We start from the raw sequence: 21,272 nt of genomic DNA on the forward strand, positions 1-21,272 counted from the left end.
GTCAGTGGGAAGAATAGTGCCCATCATTGATGTCAGTGGGAAGAATAGTGCCCATCATTGATGTCAGTGGGAGGAATAGTGCCCATCATTGATGTCAGTGGGGAGAATAGTGCCCCAGCATTCGTGTCAGTGGGAGGAATAGTGCCCCATCATTGATGTCAGTGGGGAGAATAGTGCCCCAGCATTCGTGTCAGTGGGAAGAATAGTGCCCATCATTGATGTGAGTGGGAAGAATAGTGCCCATCATTGATGTCAGTGGGAGGAATAGTGCCCATCAGTGATGTCAGCCCCATCATTGGTTGTAGTGGGAGGACTAATAGCTAATTGTTGGTATCATTGGGAAGAATAATGCCCCATTGATGGTGTCAGTGCGGGGAATGGTGTCCCATAATTGGTGTCAGATGGAGGAAAAGTGTCCCAAGGGCCGGATAGACACAAGCAAAGGGCCGCATCTGGCCCCCGGGCCACAGTTTGGAGATCACTGTGCTGGATGATTAAAAAAAAAACAAAAAAAACAAAAAAAAATAGCTTGTTTGGCGCAACCTGAGCCGGCATTAAAATTTCGCAGCCTATATGAACTTAGCCTAAATATTTTGTTGATGTTATCAGTCCAGCCTTTCACCCCACGATAAAACAGGACCAGGAATTAGCCCGGTTGCCACAGCCAACAAATCAGAAATGAGTCGTCATTTGCACGATGCGGAAGGAGATCAGCCAGCGGTTGCCATGGGTTACGGCCCTTTGCGCCCCCTCGTTGCTCTTTGCCCTGCCTTTATTAAATAAGCCAGTACATGTCGTGATTATCTGGAACAAGTGTCAGCGTTAACCCCTTCCATCCTTTCCTTTTTTTTTCCTCCGCTCCCCGTCCTGAGTGATTTCATGCCTCCCCGTTGCACCTGTCAGCGTGCCTGTTCATCCATGCTGGCATGTGTCAGGCAGAGTGTCTATTACCTGTGCCCCCCCCCCTGTATCCCTTCCCACCACCACCACCCCCCCTTCGCTCGCCCCCCTCCTCTCTCCCCCTCTCTTATTTCCTCATTTCCCATTCTCTTTGTAATCCCTCGCTCCCTTCGGCGTGGGTGACATCAATGTGTCTCCTCCCCCCTTTTGCTCCCTCACTCTCTCCCTCTCTCGCTCCCTTCTCTCCATCCCTCTGTCGCTCTCTCTACACTGCAGAATCCAACCGTGGAATCATGCAGATGCTGCTGGTCCCTCTTGCCTCTGCCGCGGGCTGTCTCGCTCCGCTGTCTCTGCCCGTCTGAGGCAGCCCCTGGATTGCTGCTGCTCTTATATCTAAGACACATATATCTGTATTTCCTTTTATTTTATATTTTTTTTTATTAATCATTCATCTTGCATCTCTTCCTCTGTCGCTGTTTGCTTGTCGTCTCTTTTTTGCTGTCTATTTGTTTTTCTCCGTCAGTCTCGATCTTTCTCTCTCCTGTTGATCGCAGTCTATATCCCATCTGCTTTGCCAAAATTTTTATTTTTTTACATTTTTTGGAAGGTCTGTTTAGCTTTTGTTCCTCCACCCGTCACACCTTTTAACCCTCTTGCACTTTTTTTTTTTTGGTGTGCGTCTACAATGCTTCGCCCTGTCCCCTGTCCCTCCGGCTGGCTGTCCGTCTGCTCTCACCCCCAATGATGCCCCCTTGTTTGGTCATGTCGGTGTCACTGTTTGTGCCTGTCTTGACTCTCATGCTATGTGGTGCGGTCTCAGGTAAGAAAGCCCTGCACGTGGGCGCCCTCTTCCCCATGAGCGGGGGCTGGCCCGGGGGACAGGCCTGTCACCCAGCCGCACAGATGGCCCTGGAGGACGTCAACAACCGGAGGGACATTTTACCGGAGTACGAGCTCAGGCTGATACACCACGACAGCCAGGTGAGAGCAGGTGCTTGGGGTGCTGGTGGGGCATCTAAGTGGTGATATACCATCAAGATGAGGCTGGTTTTGGATATAAGTTACACAAATAAAAAGACAGGTGGAACCATGGAAATTGTCCATCGTAATTGTAACTGATTCCCCGAGATTGGAAAGATCTGCAGGTTCCCATATCCACCAACAACTGTACAACAAATTACAAATTTTCTGCTGATTAGATTCAGTTCTCATCAAATATTTTTAAAGTTTATTTTTATTAGTCAAAAAAAAAATGTCCTGATATCCCCGGTCCCGTATTTGGAAGGTTTGTCCTTGGAAGTGTCCCTGGTTGGCCATGCTAACCAACTGCACCATAGCAATCTTTGACTGCTGCTGATATTTTTGGGGGCTCTCAAGACAAACCCTCATTCGAGACCAGGGTTTAAAAATGAAAATGATTTGTTTTCCAATATGATAAATTAGTCATGTATGTTTTTAGAGTGTTCTGTAGTTTTCCAAGGCAGCAGTGCATGTGATGAGTTTAGACACACCAGCTTAGCAGCAGAAAGTCCCTCCAAGATGTTTACAATTTTCTATCCCCTGTAACACCTCTTGTACTTATGAATAAAGCCATAAAGGGTGCAAGTCTCCTGACTACTATTAGTAAGATCAATTTTGGCATTGGAGATTAAAGTTGGGCTGTAGACTTAAGATCCCTTACTTTGATCGGTAAAATCAATTTTGGTAGTGGATATTAAAAAAGTTGGACTGTAGACTCAAGACCCCTGACTACTATTAGTAAGATCAATTTTGGTAGGCGAGATGAAAGAAATTGGATTATAGACTCAAGAACCCTGACCATGATCAATGAGACCAATTTTGGTAGGGGAGATTAAAGAAGTTGGATTATAGATTTAAGACCCCTGACTATGATTGGTGAGATTAATTTTGGTAGTGGATATTAAAAAAGTTGGACTGTAGACTCAAGACCCCTGACTACTATTAGTAAGATCAATTTTGGTAGGCGAGATGAAAGAAATTGGATTATAGACTCAAGAACCCTGACCATGATCAATGAGACCAATTTTGGTAGGGGAGATTAAAGAAGTTGGATTATAGATTTAAGACCCCTGACTATGATTGGTGAGATCAATTTTGGTAGAGGAGATTAAAGAAGTTGGGCTGTAGACTCAAGACCCACGACTATGATCAATGAGATACATGAGATACATTTTGGTAGAACAGATTAAAGAAATAAGGCTATAGATTCAAGACCCCCGACTAATATCAGTGAGATACATTTTGGTAAGGGACTTTAAAGAAGCTGGGTTATAGACTCAAGTGCCCTGACTACGACCGGTGAGTACAATTTTGGTTGAGAAGATTAAAGAAATTGGGTTGTAGACTCGAGACCCCTGACCATGTCAGTGATATCAATCTTGATAGATGAGGTTAAAGAAGTTGGGCTATAGACTCAAGTCCCCTGACTACAATTGGCAAGAACAATTTTGGTAGAGGAGACTAAAGAAGTTGGGCTATAGACTTGAGAACCCTGACTATGTCAGTGATATCAATTTTGATAGATGAGATTAAAGAAGTTGGGCTGTAGACTCAAGTCCCCCCATTTACGTTCAGTGAGATCAATTTTGGTGGAGGACTTTAAAGAAGTTGGTCTTTAGACTCGAGTCCCCTAAATACAATTGGCAGGAACAATTTTGGTAGAGGAGACTGAAGAAGTTGGGCTGTGGACTTGAGACCCCGGACTTTGTCGGTGATATCAGTTTTGATAGATGAGTTTAAAGAAGTTGTACTATAGACTCAATTCCCCCGACTTACTTTTAGTGAGATCAATTTTGGTTGAGAAGATTAAAGAAATTGGGTTGTAGACTCGAGACCCCTGACTATGTCAGTGATATCAATCTTGATAGATGAGATTAAAGAAGTTGGGCTATAGACTCAAGTCCCCTGACTACAATTGGCAAGAACAATTTTGGTAGAGGAGACTAAAGAAGTTGGGCTACAGACTCAAGAACCCTGACTATGTCAGTGATATCCATTTTGATAGATGAGATTAAAGAAGTTGGGCTATAGACCCGAGTCCCCTGAGTATGATCGGTGAGATCAGTTTTGGTACATGAGATGAAAGAAGTTTGGCTATAGACTCAAGACCCAAGACTATGATTGTTGAGAACAATTTTGTTAGAAGAGACTAAAGAAGTTAGGCTATAGACTTGAGTTTCCCGACTACAATCGGTGAGATCAATTTTGGTGGAGGAGATTAAAGAAGTTGGACTGTACACTCAAGATCCCTGACTATGATCAGCAAGATCAGTTTTGGTAGAGGGGATTAAAGAAGTTAGGCTATAGATTCCCCCAACAACGATTGGCAAGATCAATTTTAGGAGAAGAGATTAACGAAGTTCAGAGGACAGGGAAAGAGACTAAACCTGGCAGAGAGGGAGGGGGAGGGGAATGGGGAAAGTTACAGGAGCTGAGACAACATGAGAGAAGCAAGAGACAGCTGGAGGAGAAGTGGTGGAGAGAGACCACCAAGGCAGGGGGGCATAGAGACCTCATGAGTGACCTTTATTTAGACCCACTCTGATGGGGGGGAGAGCGCTGGGGGGTGCAGCAAGGCTCTCTCTCACAGGATTACCCCCTGCGCTCTCATTATTCCTCTCAGCTCTCTCACTGTTACCACGGCAACGGAGGGAAGGGTAAAATATTCCTGAGAAGAGATAGACGGAGAGAGAGGAATGGGCAGAGAGGGGGGAGAGGAGAGACAGATGGGGAGAGAGAGGAAAACATGTGATGGAAGATGGATAGCGATGACTAGAGGGGGTCATTATCTATCCACAGAAAAATAAAATGCATATGTGTGTATGACTGTGGCTTGTTCCTTCTGTCCTAATTTCTCCTTCCCACCCTCCACAGTGTGACCCCGGGCAGGCCACACGACACCTGTACGAGCTGCTGTACAATGACCCTATTAAGATCATGTTGATGCCAGGGTGCAGCAGTGTGTCCACGCTCGTGGCGGAAGCGGCGCGCATGTGGAACCTCATAGTGGTAAGCGGGAGCCTCTGGCCAGCTATGTTTGCCTCAAGTTCTTTCTGCTTTACCCCACTTTAACTTCTTCCTTTTATTCCACCTTCCGTTTCCTGTTTTCCTGGTATGTGAGAAATCTGCTTTTATAGTCACTAGTTTGTCTACTGGTCACTTCATCATTATTTCTTGTGTTATAGTCACTTTCCGAACTATAGACTTATACAACACCACCTACCTGTCTACTGTCCTCCCCCTAGTTTTCATTTACTACCTGCATTTCTCATGCATTGTTTTCTTCTTCATTCTGTCTTCTTATTATGTGCTACTTGTTTTTCTTTGACTTTCTCACATTATGGTTTCCGTGATTCTTACATCCATGGCAACTTCTTTTCTGTATTCCTTACCTCTGATAATTTCTTTAATCGTTTTCTTCTTCATGTTCTCCTCTCTTCCTTTCTTCACTTACCATTTTTTTTCCTCCTGTGTTCTCTGTTTGTATCCTCACATATAGCCTTCCTCCCTTTACACCCTCTTCTCTTACACCTGCATTCCTTCTTCTTCCTCACCTCTTCTCTTTCCCCTCTATTCTCTGTTCCCTCTTCTCTTTCTCCTCTATTCTCTGTTCTTCCTCCCCTCTTCTCTTTCTCCCGCATTCTCCGTTCTTTCTCCCCTCTTCTCTTTCTCTTGTATTCTCCATTCTTTCTCCCCTCTTCTCTTTCTCCTGCATTCCCTTTTGTCCCTTGCTTCTTCTCTTCCCCCTGCATTCTCTTTTTCTTCCCTACTTCTACTTTTCCTCCTGTATTCTCTCCTATCCCTCGCCCCACCATTCTCTGTTCTATATCATTGCTTCTCTTCCTTGCTTCCTTTTTTCCTCCTGTGTTCTCTCTACTTCGTCGCTAATTCTCCTCCTCCTGCATTCTCTCTTCTTCCTGATCTTGTCCTGAATTTTACTATTTTTCCTCACTTCTTCTCTTCCTATTCTTTTATCTTCTTCTCTTCTCTTCCTCCTGCATTCTCAGTTCTTCTCTTATCTTTCTCCAGTTTTGCCTGTTCTTCTCTTAAAATCTCTTCTTCTCCTCCTGCATGCTCTGTTCTTCTTCACCTCCTCTGTTCTTCCTTCATTCTCTTGTCTTCCTTGCTTCTTCTTTTTCTTCTGCATTACCTGTTCTTCCTCCCCTCTTTTTTTCCTTCTGCATTTTCTCCCCATCCTCACCTTACCTCTTCCTCCTGCATTCTTCCTCCATTTTTGTCTTTTCTCTTTTTCATGAATTCCTTCTTCCTCATCTCTTCCTCCTATATTCTCTGTTCTTCCTCATTTCTTTGTTACTCCTGTATTCTCTGTTCTTCCTCATCTCTTATCTTCCTCCTTCATTCTCTGTTCTTCCTCACCTCTTGTTTTCCTCCTGCTTTTCTGTACTTCCTTGACTCGCTGCATCCTATTTTCTTCTCCCTGATCTCTTCCTTCTGAATCTTCTATTCTTCTTCGCCTCTTCTCTTTCTCTTGTATTCTTTTATCTTCTCTTTTTTTCTTCTTGCATTCTGCCTTCATTTTCATCTTTTGTCTTTCTCCTGAATTCCTCCTTCATCTCTTCCTCCTGTATTCTCTGTTCTTCCTCACCTCTTCTCTTCCTCCTGCTTTTCAGTGCTTCCTTGACTTTCCTGCATTCTGTCTTCTTCCTGATCTCATCCTTCTGAATTTTCTATTCTTCCTCTTCTCTTTCTCTTGTATTCTTTCATCTTCTTCTCTTCTTCCTTCATTCTGCCTTCATTTTTGTCTTTTCTCTTTCTCCAGAATTCCACTTCTTCTCCTCCTGCATGCCCTTTTTTTCTTCACCTTACCTCTTCCTCTTGCATTCTTCCTTCATTTTTGTCTTGTCTCTTTTTCATGCATTCCTTCTTCCTCATCTCTTCCTCCTATATTCTCTGTTGTTCCTCACCTCTTCGTTACTCCTGTATTCTCTGTTCTTCATCATCTCTTATCTTCCGCCTTCATTCTCTGTTCTTCCTCACCTCTTCTCTTCCTCCTGCTTTTCTGTGCTTCCTCGACTCTCCTGCATTCTGTCTTCATCCTGATCTCATCCTTCTGAATTTTCTATTCTTCCTGGCCTCTTCTCTTTCTCTTGTATTCTTTCATCTTCTTCTCTTCCCTTCTTCCTTCATTTTTGTCTTTTCTCTTTCTCCAGAATTCCTCTTCTCTTCCTCCTGCAGTCTCTGTTCTTCCGCACTTCTTCTCTTCCTCCTGCAGCCTCTGGAGAAGATGGCTGGAAGAGACAAATAGAGTAAGAACAGAAGGAAAAGGAAAGGAGGCAGAGTAGTGTCAAAGAAGAACAGAGAAAGCAAGAATAATAAAAGAGAACTCGGATGGGAGAAAAGAGTAGAAAGCATACATAATGCAGGAGTGTCGAGGAAGTACAGAAAAGCAGGAGGAAGAGAAGAGGTGAGGAAGAACAGACACTGCAGGAGGAAGAGAAGAGGTGAGGAAAAACAGATACTGCAGGAGGAAGAGAAGAGTTGAAGAACAGAGAATGCAGGCGTGTCGAGGAAGTAAAGAAAAGCACCTCTTCTCTTTCTCCTGCAGTCTCTGTTCTTTTTCACCTCTTCCTCCTGCAGTCTCTGTTCTTCCTCACCTCTTCTCTTTCTCCTGCTTTTCTGCACTTCCTCAACACGCCTTCATTCTCTGCTCTTTCATCTCTTCTCTTCCTCCTACAGTGTCTGTTCTTCCTCACCTCTTCTCTTCCTCCTGCAGTGTTAGTTCGTCCTCACCTCTTCTCCTCCTCCTGCTTTTCTGTACTTCCTCACCTCTGCTCTTCCTCCTGCTTTTCTGTACTTCCTCGACACTCTTGCATTCTCTGTTCTTCATCTCTTCTCTTCCTCCTGCAGTCTCTGTTCTTCCTCATCTCTTCTCTTCCTCCTGCAGTCTCTGTTCTTCCTCATCTCTTCTCTTCCTCCTGCAGTGCCTGTTCTTCCTCATCTCTTCTCTTCCTCCTACTTTTCTGTACTTCCTCGACACTCCTGCATTATGTATGCTTCCTACTCACTTTTCTCCCACCCAAGTTCTCTTTTATTATTCTTGCTTTCTCTGTTCTTCTTTGACACTACTCTGGCTCCTTTCCTTTTCCCTCTGTTCTTACTCTGCCTGTCTCTTCCAGCCGTCTTCTCCTTTTCACCTGCATTCTCTCTCATTCCTGCATGTCCCCTTCTTTCTTTATTTCCCTCTTCCTTCTGCATTTTTCTTTCCTCTTCATTCATCTTTTCCTTCTGTATTCTCTCCTCCTATTTCACTTTTCTGTTCATCCTGCATTTCTGTTTTTCCTCCACTTTTCTCTTCCTCCTATATTCTCAGTTGTTTCTCTGCTCCACTCTTCCTCCTGTTTCCTTTGTTCTTCCTCCTCTCCTTCTCTCTTCTAATTTTCTTCTGTTAGTCTTAGATTTTAGATTTCTTGCATTAATTCGTCTCAGATGCCCCCACGCACCTAATGGTCAACTAATCTTCCATATTCATTTTTCCTCCTTCTTCTGCTTTTTTCCTTTCATTAGCACAAACATCTTCCTGAAATGTATCAGGAAGGAAGGTATATTAAATGTGTTGTAAAGTACTTTAGATACACAAAGATTGTTAAAAGGAACCTCTAAATAAATAGTATTGCAATTGGTTTTGGAGTCTATTCTTGTTTTTTGACATTGTTAGCTGCTATGTTCCCCTGTGATGTTCTGGTTTCCCGTAAGAGGCAGGCTCCCAAAGTATCAACCTATAGTATTTCTATAAGAGGCAATTTTGGGGTTACACCAGTTATTATAGATATATAGCACCATCAAGTTACATATTTATTATTGTAACTATATTATTGTACAGTCCCATCAGTCCCTGCCCTCAAGGAGCTCACAATCTAAGGTCCCTAACTCACATTCATACATACACTATATTGTCAAAAACATTGGGACGCCTGCCTTTACACGCACATGAACTTTAATGGCATCCCAGTCTTAGTCCGTAGGGTTCAATATTGAGTTGGCCCACCCTTTGCAGCTATAACAGCTTCAACTCTTCTGGGAAGGCTGTCCACAAGGTTTAGGAGTGTGTCTATGGGAATGTTTGACCATTCTAGAAACGCATTTGTGAGGTCAGGCACTGATGTTGGACGAGAAGGCCTGGCTCGCAGTCTCCACTCTAATTCATCCCAAAGGTGTTCTATCGGGTTGAGGTCAGGACTCTGTACAGGCCAGTCAAGTTCCTCCACCCCAAACTCGCTCATCCATGTCTTTATGGACCTTGCTTTGTGCACTGGTGTGCAGTCATGTTGGAACAGGAAGGGGCCATCCCCAAACTGTTCCCACATAGTTGGGAGCATGAAATTGTCCAAAATGTCTTGGTATGAAGAGTTCCCTTCACTGGAACTAAGGGGCCAAGACCAACCCGTAAAAAACAACCCCTCACCATAATCCCCCCTCCACCAAATGATTTGGACCAGTGCACAAAGCAAGGTCCATAAAGACATGGATGAGCGAGTTTGGGGTGGAGGAACTTGACTGGCCTGACCTCAACCTGATAGATTACTTTTGGGTTAAATTAGAGCGACCTCACAAATGCGCTTCTGGAAGAATGGTCAAACATTCCCATAGACACACTCCTAAACCTTGTGGACGGCCTTCCCAGAAGAGTTGAAGCTGTTATAGCTGCAAAGGGTGGGCCAACTCAATATTGAACCCTACGGACTAAGACTGGGATGTCATTAAAGCTCATGTGCGTGTAAAGGCAGGCGTCCCAATACTTATAGTGTATTTTAGGGTCAATTGTAGTCAGGAGCCATTAGCTTACCCGCATGTCTTTGGGGGGGTGGGAGGAAACCCACACAGGCACAAGGAGAACATGCAAACTCCAGGCAGGTGTGGTGCTGCTAGGCGGAAGCACTAACCACTTGGCCACTGCGCTGCATGATGGTTATCCAATTAAAAATGTCTTTATGTTAAAAATAAATGAATAAAGGGGTTTGCTTCTCCATAAGAAAACGTGGGCAGAAACTTGCAGATAGTACCTTTAGGCTCCCTTCACCAACTGTGCAATTAAAGCTTCTGGCTTAAATTAACACATAAACGCGGAGCCATTTATCAAACCTGTATACAGCTGTTTCCAGCTTATTAGGTCACATCAGTATGATTTGCAGTCATGGGGCTTCTGTAATATTTTGCTTACAGCAGACCTGAAATGTGCTTTCTAATGTACTTACAGTAAGTAGAATTCATGTAAAGCCAATGGTCCCACTTGCATAAAGGTAAATGGCACTAAATCCCTTTAAAGCTGAACTCCAGGCAGATAGAAAAAGAACACATTAGTGCAGCTCTGCATTCATTAATAAATCATTACATGTTTTTTTTTATTATTAAAGTGGTTGTAAACCCTTACATATACCCAGTGAAGTGACTGGCCTCGGGTGATACGCAAAGATGAAGCAGTTCCTCCTACATAAGTTGTACCTGTTTATATGCAGCCCTCTGTCCTCTACATTCATTCAAAGTACAGAATTTTCACAGCATTTCTCAGCCCCAGAAGGCAGGGGGGCTAGGATTTGATGTCACACGTTAGAGCAGGGAACTGAGTGTAATCTGAGACCTGAGTGGAAGGGATGGTCACACCCCCTCTACATAGGGTTGCTACATCATCCCTTTAATTTAGGACACATATTAATTACACAGGTTCTGAGGCTGATTTAATGCAGATAAGGCACCAAATGAGTTTAATTACCACCTTAATCGGCCACAGAACCTGTGTAATTCATGTGTGTCTTGGATTAAAGGGATGATGTGGCAATCCTACCTCTACATAGTCTCATAGGGAAACATGCACAGCTAAGGCTGTCAATCACCTGCTGGCACAGCAGGTGATTGACAGCATCAGCTGTGCAAGTTTCCCTATAAGACTATGTAGAGGGGGTGTGACCATCCCTTCCACTCAGGTCTCAGATTACACTCAGTTCCCTGCTCAATGCCGCGCAAAGTGTGACATCAAATCCTCGCCCCCCCTGTCTTCTGGGGCTGAGAAATGCTGTGAAGATTCTGTACTTTGAATTGTTCTGGTGCCAGGGTTGTCTAGTGTCAGCACAGAGCAGGGTTTTTCAACCAGGGTCCCACCAGAGGTTGCTAGGGGTTCCTTGAGCAATCAGCAATTTCTGCCTCTCAGATAAATTCCCACTGACACCATTTATCTATCTGCATTTTTTTTTCCAACGACCACAAGTGTAAGGAGCATTCTTCCCACTGACCATCACACTAATGTGTCATGAGTTGAAGATATAGTCATTTTAGCAGAGGTTCCCTCAGACCCAATCGAGTTTTCAAGGGTTCAAGGGGCTGTTAAAAAGGTCGAAATAGACTGTCAGAAGTGACTCCTGCAGATAGCAGAGGAATGAGAGAGGAGACAGAAATCACACTTGGTGCCTTGGATAGAGGCAAGTACACACTGTAGGAGGATAGGCTTTGTTCATTTTTTATTTCAGAGGTTTACAGCCACTTTAAGTACAATAGATGTAAATGCCTGAATTTCACCTGGTGTCAGCTTCTTGCAGTTCTCTGCACAGCAGCACTCAGGAGAAGGGGGACAGGGCTGCAAATTAGTCAACTGCTTTGATAAGACACCTGCTGATAGGAGGAGAGAGCAGAGTAAACAGAGAGATGACATCATCAATCTGCTGATGCTCCTTCAGGCTGCGTTCACACCCGAGCGTTGCGTTTTTAAGCGTTTGTATGCCCATTCTTAAGCGTTTGTGTACAGCGTTTTTGCACTTTGACATTTTTTAATTAGACAACAGAGAAAAATATCAGGTGTTTCAGCCTCTTCAGCTTTTTCATTTGCTTTTTATTTATTATTTATTTATTATTATTATTTATTTACTTTTTTGTGTAAGGGGTTAAGGGTTAGAGTTTAAAGGTTAGGGGCTAATTTATTTATTTATTATTATTTATTTATTTATTTTGTTAGGTTAGGGGCTAAGGTTAGGGTTTAATATTAGGGTTAGGGTTTAGGATTAGGGTTGGGGTTAATATTAGGGTTAGGGTTGATGAACAAAAAAGGATATATGGGATTTTTTGGGTGCAGAACAGATTGCAAAAATATCAAATATAATGTGAAAAGTTTTTATTTTGAAACCCAAAATAAAAATAATTGAGTTGGAAGATATAGTAATTAGCAAGTACAATGTAACACAATGTTAACAGGGCAGCATATAAGGTAGACCTCCCAACATGTTTCGCCCATATGTCGGGCTTCTTCAGGGGATGCCGTCCAGTTTTGGGGTACAAGCCTTCTATCAAAGAAAACAAAAACACAAATACATGTGTATATCATAATCAGTCAATCTAGGATTGCATATCGTGTATATATATATATATATATATATATATATATATATATATATATATATACACAACACAGTAATTTATTTATTATTATTTATTTATTTTGATAGGTTAGGGGCTAAGGTTAAGGTTTATTATTAGGGTTAGGGTTTAGGATTAGGTTTGGGTTTAATATTAGGGTTAGGGGTTTTTTTTATTGAATTATTTTTATTCATTTTAAAAAAAATGGTATTATTTATTTAGTTATTATTTATTTTCATTAAATGATTGCATTTGAGCAGAAAAACGCTCAAAAACTGCAAAAAAAAAAAAAAAAGAAAAGAAAAAAAAAATTAAAAGCTCAAAAACGCTCAAATCAAGTGTTTCAATGCATTTCTGTGGAACTAAAAATGTTTAAAAAACACAGGAGAGCACTGCACTGCAGTATGGAGCGGCTCACAGCAGGAGTCCGGTGCGTCTCCATTCACCATTTCAGGTCCGATTTCAGTCCAAATTTTTGGCTGAATTCAGACCTGAAATGGACCAGAGGACGCACCGGGCTCCTTTGCAATTCACACCGGAGCCGTTCCGGAAATGTGTGAACCCGGCTCCATAGAGAGCCGGTCACAATCTCCTGCTATGCGAATTGGATGCAGAGAAACCCACATCCCATTCGGAACAGTGTGAACTCAGCCTAAATCTTTGCCTTGGTCTCACACCATTGCTGTCTTTACCTTTCAGCTTTCTTACGGTTCAAGTTCCCCTGCGTTGTCCAACCGCCAGAGGTTTCCAACCTTCTTCCGCACGCACCCCTCAGCTACCTTGCACAACCCCACCAGGGTCCAGCTTTTCAAAAAGTGGGGATGGACGAAGATCGCTACCATACAGCAGACGACTGAGGTCTTCACATCTGTGAGTGTTTGGAAGTGAACAATGGTTAGACAAAACGTCTGGCACCCGGCAGATAGGAGTCTTGGTTCTTATAAAATGTTGGTCTACTTTAGAAAATCGGAACTCAAAAAGGGGAGCTCTTCTGTACAGCAACCAATCAGATTCAGTAATTTTTAAAGATAAATGAGAGAATAGACCAGCTATTCTCAACCAGGTTCCATGATACCTTAGGATTCCTCAAGTGGTTGCTTGGGGTTCCTTGAACTACGTCTGATTTTCCTCCCACTTGATGGTGCCTGCATAGTTGCTGGCCCAGTGCCACTTGAAAGAGACAGAACACTAATACACTGTCTGTAAGGGAGCCATGGTGATCACCACTGTATGGAGACATTTTTCTCACTGACCCCCAAAGAATTGGTTTCAGCAGGGGTTCCCTGGCGTCTTAAAATTATTTCAAGGGTTCCTCTAGAGCAGGGGTTTCGAAACGTTCTAAACAAAGGGCCAGTGTTCTGTCCTTCAGAATTTAGGGGGCTGCACTGTGGACAGTGGGAGTAGAAAATGTCCTGGGGTCATTGGGAGTAAAGCGTGCCCCATCCTTGGTATTAGTAGGAAGAATAGTGTCTCCTATCAGTGGGAGGAATGGTGCCCCATTGTTGGTGTCAGTGGAAGGAATAACGTCTCGTATCAACGGGAGGAATAGTGCCCCATTGTTGGTGTCAGTGGGAGAAGTATTGTATCGTATCAGTGGAAAGAATAGTGCCACATTGTTGGTGTCAGTGGGAGAAGTATTGTATCGTATCAGTGGAAAGAATAGTGCCACATTGTTGGTGTCAGTGGAAGGAATAGTGTCTCGTATCAGTGGAAGGAATAGTGCCCCATCTTTGGTATTAGGGGAAGAATAGTGTCTCGTATTAGTGGGAGGAATAGAGCCCCATTATCAGTGTCAGTGGGAAGAATAGTGTCTTGTATTAGTGGGAGGAATAGGGCCTCATTGTCGGTGTCAGTGGGAAGAATAGTGTCTCGTATTAGTGGAAGGAATAGAGCCTCATTGTCTGTGTCAGTGGGAAGAATAGTGTCTCGTATTAGTGGGAGGAATAGAGCCCCATTGTTGGTGTCAGTGGGAGGAATAGTGTCTCGTATCAGTGGAATGAAAAGTGACCCAAGGGTTGGATAAAGGCAAGCAAAGGGCCACATCCGGCGCCAGGCTGCAGCTTGGAGACCACTATTCCAGAGAAAAGGTTTGAGAAAAGTTTTGAATAGAGACTAACACCCATGCAACAACACTTATAATGTGCACCAATTCTAAAACACAGAGTTACTCTCCAGCAAAGGGCCACAATAGAAAGCAAAGCCACCAGCAGAGGCATCTAAGGGAAGGGTTGTATTGACCTCTGTTGCCCACTATGCTTATACTGTATCTAATCCCTTAAAAAACTGCTGATTCTGACAGTTACACACTTCCTTTCCTAGGGTGACAATGCCCACTTTTTCTATTGTATCAGGACAACAGAAACAGGACAGGAAAACAGAAACCTCCTCCTTTCCTCTTCTTCATAACATAGAGGGTTGAGGTTCTGTAGCCTACCAACATACAATAGCTGATAAGAATAAAGCTCAGGCAAAAAAAGCACAGCTGACAAGATTTCTGGCAGGATCAACAGGTATTTCTTTGCACTTTTCAAACCGGTATAACAAAATGCTTTCAATGGTTTTAACAGACCAAAGAAGAGAAGTTCAGTGTTGCGTTTACATACCTTTTAAAAGAATTGTCCACGCTTCAAACCTAAAGCTGGCCATACATGGAGTAAATGTTGTCCGGTTCATCAGGAAATTTATTCTGTGGGTGGCTCTGTAGGCGCCCTCCCGTCTAACATTCCCCCACTGAAATATCGAAGGAGCCAGGTGGAAAATAGTCCACCAGAAGCAGGTCTTTTGATAGCCAATGTGTGTATGGCCAGCTTGTCCTTGGTAATCCACCAATGCATGCTCAACATGACCATCAGATAAAATTTCCAACACAGTTCTTTCCTAAGATAAATGTAAAGACCTCTATGGCACCTTTCCTACAAATCCTCACAAGAAGGAACAAGTTGAGACTTCTATGTTAAGTTTCTGGTGTTTCTGGAGATAATTACATGAGATCCTTCCCTATGACCAACTTGGGATATAGCTATCAACCACAGGCATGATATGTAACTGCAGTTGTTTTAAACAGTACCTATAAGTCTGACATTTCTAATTTAACCCCCCCTTTTTTTTTTATATACTCCTTATTTATATTCACAATTCTGTCAAAAAAAAAAAAAAAAAACAATAACGACCAAATAACAGCCAAGAAAGGGAAAAGGACAAAGCAGCCCACTTGGGTATTTGAATAGAGTACATAATATAAGGCCCGGTTGGCCATCCAACATAAAGGGTGTTAGCGACGGAGGCGTCTACTTCATGGTCATAAGAACATATGAGCCATATCACTATTAATTTGTCTCTAGCCCTGCTACCAAACTTTAGCGGCATTAATGAACAGACACCACTGATTTGGGCAGGGAAAAAAAAAAAAAAATAAAGCCAGATGGCAAACAGATAAAGGAAGCATAAAACATTGAAATCAAACAACAACAAAAAAAGAAAAAGAAAGAATGCACTCTAATAGATTATGCTAGCAGTTATGAATCAAATCTCTCGGATGATCAAGTCGAGTCTATAGCATTTCTCACATTTACACTCCTACTACACGTTGTCCGTTGATTGTGTGTTTGTACGGGCCTCGTCTACATAATGAATCTAAGTGGCCCATATTCCGTACCATTTATCATGTCTCTCCTTACATTTCGCCATCCATTTCTCTGCAGCCCTAATATCGTTCACAAGACTGATATATTCTGCGCAGTTTGGAACTTGTCTGCTTTTCCAGTAGATGGGGATCAATCTCCTGGCCTCATTTAGGCAGTACCGACTTTCGATAAAGGCTGAGAGAGATGGTGGGGACATGCAGGAGGAAGCCCATTGGAGAGTCAGGGAGGTCTATGTTCAATATGAGGTTTATTTGGGTTCTAATGTCCTGCCAGTAAGGTTGTAACTTAGGGCAATCCCACCAAATGTGCAGAAATGAACCCCTATGGCCACAGTCCCTCCAACAAGCATCTGAGGAGGTTGGGTATATTTTAGCGAGTTTGGTAGGGACCCTATACCATTTAGTCATTACTTTGAACCCATTCTCCCGCATTTTCATGTCAACAGAACTAGAGTGAGTAAGGCGGTATAGACGGTCAAGTTGCAGCTCAGTAAACTCATGTTGCAGGTCTCTTTCCCATTCTCGAATGTATATTGGTTTCCCCTTGGGTCCTTGCCCTAGTAGCATACAGGACAGATATAGAGTGCGGGATTGGATTGGCAGACATGCACAGCTTCTCAAAAGGGGTGGAGGAGGTGGGGGAGCGTATGGCTTGAGGTAAACCACGCGTGAAATGTTGAAGCTGTCCATGTCTCCAATCGTCCTGGGATTAGTCCCTGGTCTTGGAAGAACCTACCACACCTCACCTCGCCGTCTGCTGTCCAAGTATGGAAGAAAGATGGGTGTTCCCCTGGGGCAAACCAGGGGAAACCTCCTATGGGGGCCAGTGGGGAGAACCAGGGGGCAAGCTGTCCTGACCTGTGTAGGGTATCCCATAGCTTCAAAGTGTGAGCAGTCACTGGAGAAACAAATGCCGACAGACCTCTATGTGCCTGGGGTAGCCATGGGCATGGAATAAGTTGCGGCCAGCCAGAAATTTCTCAAAAGATACCCACGCCTTAGTGGACACCCCATGCTGCCAGTCCAATATCCGCTTCAGGGTGATCACCTCATAATATTTGCGTATATCTGGGACGCCCAGGCCTCCCAGCCTCTTAGGTCTCTGTAAGGTGCGAAGAGCCAACCGAGGGCCTCGCCCCTGCCAGATGTATTTTAGGAACGTACTGTTAGGATCGAAAAGAAAGACCAGGGTAAATAGATAGGCACCATTTGTAGATAAAACAGAATGTGAGGTAACACATTCATCTTTAACACACTGACTCAGCCCATCCATGAGAAGGTCTCCCTGTCCCACCTGTTTAAGTGATTTTATAGTGGAGAGTAGCGGGCGTAATTACTATTATAAAGCTTGGAGCAGAGGGGGGTAAGATATACACCCTGATATTTCAGGTGAGTGTGACAGAGTGTAACTGCTTTGGGCAAGTTTTTTTGGGAAACAACAAAGTTGCTTTAGGCCCGGAATCGTCAAATGCCTTTGAGCTTTTACGTGGAGAAGGTAGGAGATATAGGCCACCAGAGATGAGCAGGAAACTGCTTTTGACCAAGTTTTTGGAGAAACAACAAAGTTGCTTTAGGCTCGGAAGTGTCAAATGCCTTTGAGCTTTTACGTAGAGAAGGTAGGAGATATAGGCCATCAGAGAGATGAGCAGGAAACTGCTTTGGCCAAGCTTTTGGTAAAACTACAAAAAGGACCACCAATACCCGCCCCCCCCCCCCCCCCCCCCAAAAAAAAAAAGAGTTTAGACACTTATAAAGTTTAGGCCTAGAAGGTCTCTTTGTCACTTTAAATACATAATACGAAGCATTGGATTTGACTTTAAAAAACAATGAAGTGTCTTCTGAGGCGGTCCTCAATAAGACCTCTTATGAGCTGTCCAAGAGAGGATTGCGTCTTGAAGACTTCAACTATTACACGATAACATCAGCTGAGAGATCTACAAAGCCATGAATTCCTCTTCCTTCGAAGGCTTCTCGGTGAGTCCCCTCCATGCATCATTGGCTTCCTGATATATTTGGCAGTGTCACTTCCTTCCTTGAATCAGAAACATTGACTCCATTTTCCTAGGCCTGATTTAAATCTCCTCAGATCTCTGAGGCTTTTCTAAAACAGGTGAGAAGATATTAGAGAGGCAGTAATATAACACAACTCATTATTATCTTAATAACCAGAGCCCTCATCTTCACAAAAAAATCCCACAGGTCTCCATAATTAGACTACGTATCTCACCTTTCAGGAAAGCTCTTTATTAATGATCTTCTTTTTTTTTTTTCCCAGACTCTCGATGATCTAGAGGAGCGAGTAAAAGAAGCGGGCATTGAGATTACCTTCCGACAGAGTTTTTTCTCTGACCCGACCGTCCCTGTGAAAAATCTTAAGGTGTGTACTCATATCTTGGGTGTCCCAAGGTAACCCAGCATTGTTATGGATTACAATTCACAGAAGTGCTCCTCTCCTTCCCATGAGACTCTCCTTGAGTCAATGGCTTGGACCGCTCCTTGAGAATTGACTCTCCATGGGGTTAATAAAGCTCGCTAATTGCCTTCACTCAACCTGATTTCTTTCAGGAGTCTTCTTTTCATTCTTGTGTCTTTTTCCTCCTTTGTCACTGTTCCTCCTTGTTCTTTCCTTCTCTTCATTTTCCTTATCTTTTCCGTTCAGATACCCAATTCTCTATCTTGCCATCTCCGCTACCCGGCCTCTTTCTCTCACCGCTTTTTATCTCTGCCTTTCAGAGACAGGATGCAAGAATAATAGTCGGCTTATTCTATGAGACCGAAGCGCGGAAGGTCTTTTGTGAGGTAAAGTGAAATTGCTGTTACTGCTTTCTCAGAGGAAGAGTCTCTCTTTTAGCGTGCCCTTTTCGTCCTCCTTTTTTTTAAAGAATGATATTACTGTCGGCTTGCACATCTAGAATTTGTAAATTTGTGATTCAGACCTTTCTCTTAAAATTTGTTTTTGATGCTTTCTGCTCTTTCTTGTCCTTTTGATCTTATACTCTTTATTTTTTCTTTTCCTCTTTACTCTTATCTTTAGCTTTGCTTCTTTATGTTTATATTATCTTTTCCACTTTGTTTGTATTCTTTTTATCTTTCTCTCTTTACTTTTTTATTTATCCTTCCATCATCCCTTCTGTCTTTCCCTTTCTCTTTCATCTTTAATTCTTTCCATTCCTACTTACCTTTTTCTTTCCTTTACTCTTTTTTTTTTCTTTTTTATATTTTTCTCTTGCTATTTCTCTTTACCTTTCCCTCTTTTCATTTCTCTTAATTTCTCCCCCCCCCCTCTGACTTTCTCAGGTTACATTTCTCTTCTATCTTTCCCTATTTCCATTTATCTCTTTCAAGTTCTCCTCATCCCTACCTCTTTCTGTTTCCCTTTTCTTCCCCTCTTTATTTTTCTTTTCATCTTTCCCTCCTTCTTTTAATCTTTCCCTCTTTTCCTTTCTCTTACCCTATTCCTTCTTATCTTTCAAGTTTTTTTTTTCTTACTTAAAGTATCCTCTTTACCCCCTCTGTCTTTCTCTATCTACTTTCTCTCTGCCCTCTCTCTCTCTCTCTCTCTCGCTCTCTTTTCTCTGCTCTTTCTCTCACTCCCTTTCTTTCTTTCACTGCCCCCCCTCTCTTTTTTCTCTTCTCTCTCACTCTCTTCTCAACCCCCTCTCTCTTTCCCTCTTTCTCTCTCTCCCCCTATCTTTCTTTATCTCTCTTCTCTCTCTCCCTCTCTCTGTCCCCTATCTCTCTCGCTCTCTCCTCTTTTTTCCTCTCTTTCTCTGTATCCCTCTCCTTCTCTTTCTGTCTCTCTCTCCTCTCCCCCTCTCTTTTCTCTTCTCTCTTGCTCTTTTCCCAACACTTTCTTCTCTCTTTCCCTCCCCTTCCCCCATCTCTCTCTCTCTCTCTCTCTCTCTCTCTCTCTCTCTCTCTCTCTGCCCTCTATCTCTTCTCTTCCTTCCTCTCTATCTCCCTCCATCTCTTCCTTTCACTGTCTCTCTCTCCTCCCCCCTTTCTTTTGTTTTCTGCTCTCTCACTTTTTTCTCAACTCTTTATATTTCCCTCTCTTCTCTCTTTCTCCTCTTTCTTCTTCTCTTTCTTTCTCTTTTCTCTGTCTGTTATTCTCCCCTATTTCATTCTGCCCCCCCTCTCTCTCACTCCCTCCCTTATTTCTCTAGTTCTTTCTCTCTCTCCCCCCATCTTTCTTTTTCTCTCTCCTCTCTCTCTCTCTGTCCCCTATATCTCCCCCTCTCTCCTCTTTCTTCGTCTCTTTCTCTGTATCTCTCTCCTTCTCTTTCTTTTCTCTTTCTTTCAATATCCCTCTCTCCTCCCTCTCTCCCCTATATCTCTCCCCTTCTCTCTCTCCTCTTTCTTCCTCTCTTTTTCTGTATCCCTCTCCTTCTCTTTCAATGTCTCTCTCTCTCCTCTCTTCCTCTTTTTTTCTCTTCTCTCTCACACTTTTCTCAAATCTTTCTCTTCCCTTCTCTTTTCTATTTCCTCTTTTTTGCCCCCCCACCTTTTTTCTCTCTCTCTCTCTTTCTTTCTCTGTCTCCTATCTCTCCCCCTCTATCTCTCCTTTTTCTTCATCTCTATCGCTCCCTCTTTCTTTTACTGTCTCCCCCCCCCCTTTTTCCTTTTCTCTCTCTCTCTCTCTCTTTTTTCAACTCTCTCTCTTTCCCTCTCCTCTCTTCTATCTTTTCTCTCTCTCTCTCTCTTTCAACTTTCTTTCTCTCTCGCTCCTTTCTCTCCCTCTCTTTCTGACCCCTATATCTCTCCCCCTCTCTTTCCTCCTGCCTCCTGTCTTTCTCTGTATCTCTCTCTTTCTCTCTTTCCCTCTCTCCCTCTCTTTTTTCTCTTCCCTCTCACACTTTTCTCTACTCTCTCTATTTCTCTTCTCTTCTCTTCTCTTCTCTTCTCTTCTCTTCTCTTCTCTTCTCTTCTCTTCTCTTCTCTTCTCTTCTCTTCTCTTCTCTTCTCTCTCTCACACTCCCTCTCTTTCTCTCTCTCTCTTCTCTCTCTGTTGCTCTCCCTCCATCCACATATTTGTTTTTGTTTTTTTTACCATCAACTGAATTTTCCCTTAGCTTTAGCCCTACTTGTGGCTGTTTTACTCACACAAATTCCACTCACATTGTTCAATAATAGTAGATTTCATGCTGTTCTCCAGGTCTACAAGGAACGTCTTTTTGGTAAGAAGTATGTCTGGTTTTTGATTGGTTGGTACGCGGACAACTGGTTCAAGACACCAGATCCAGCCATCAACTGTACGGTGGAAGAGATGACTCGGGCTGTTGAGGGTCATGTAACCACAGAGATTGTCATGCTGAACCCAGAAAATACCCGCAGTATCTCCAACATGGTA

At 43.1% G+C, this 21,272-nt stretch overlaps 1 protein-coding gene across 1 annotated transcript in view; it reads left to right on the forward strand.

Moving 5' to 3' along the window:
- The window catches only part of GABBR1 (gamma-aminobutyric acid type B receptor subunit 1), a 333,519-nt gene that overhangs the window by 194,866 nt on the left and 117,381 nt on the right, over window positions 1–21,272 (forward strand). The window contains 6 exon segments of the mRNA XM_073598155.1: window positions 1,721–1,881; window positions 4,795–4,929; window positions 12,979–13,149; window positions 18,198–18,299; window positions 18,656–18,721; window positions 21,078–21,269. Coding sequence (XP_073454256.1) covers window positions 1,721–1,881; window positions 4,795–4,929; window positions 12,979–13,149; window positions 18,198–18,299; window positions 18,656–18,721; window positions 21,078–21,269 — 827 coding nt within the window.

This window comes from Aquarana catesbeiana, linkage group LG09 (assembly GCF_042186555.1).
Source record: "Aquarana catesbeiana isolate 2022-GZ linkage group LG09, ASM4218655v1, whole genome shotgun sequence".
Lineage (NCBI taxonomy): Eukaryota > Metazoa > Chordata > Amphibia > Anura > Ranidae > Aquarana > Aquarana catesbeiana.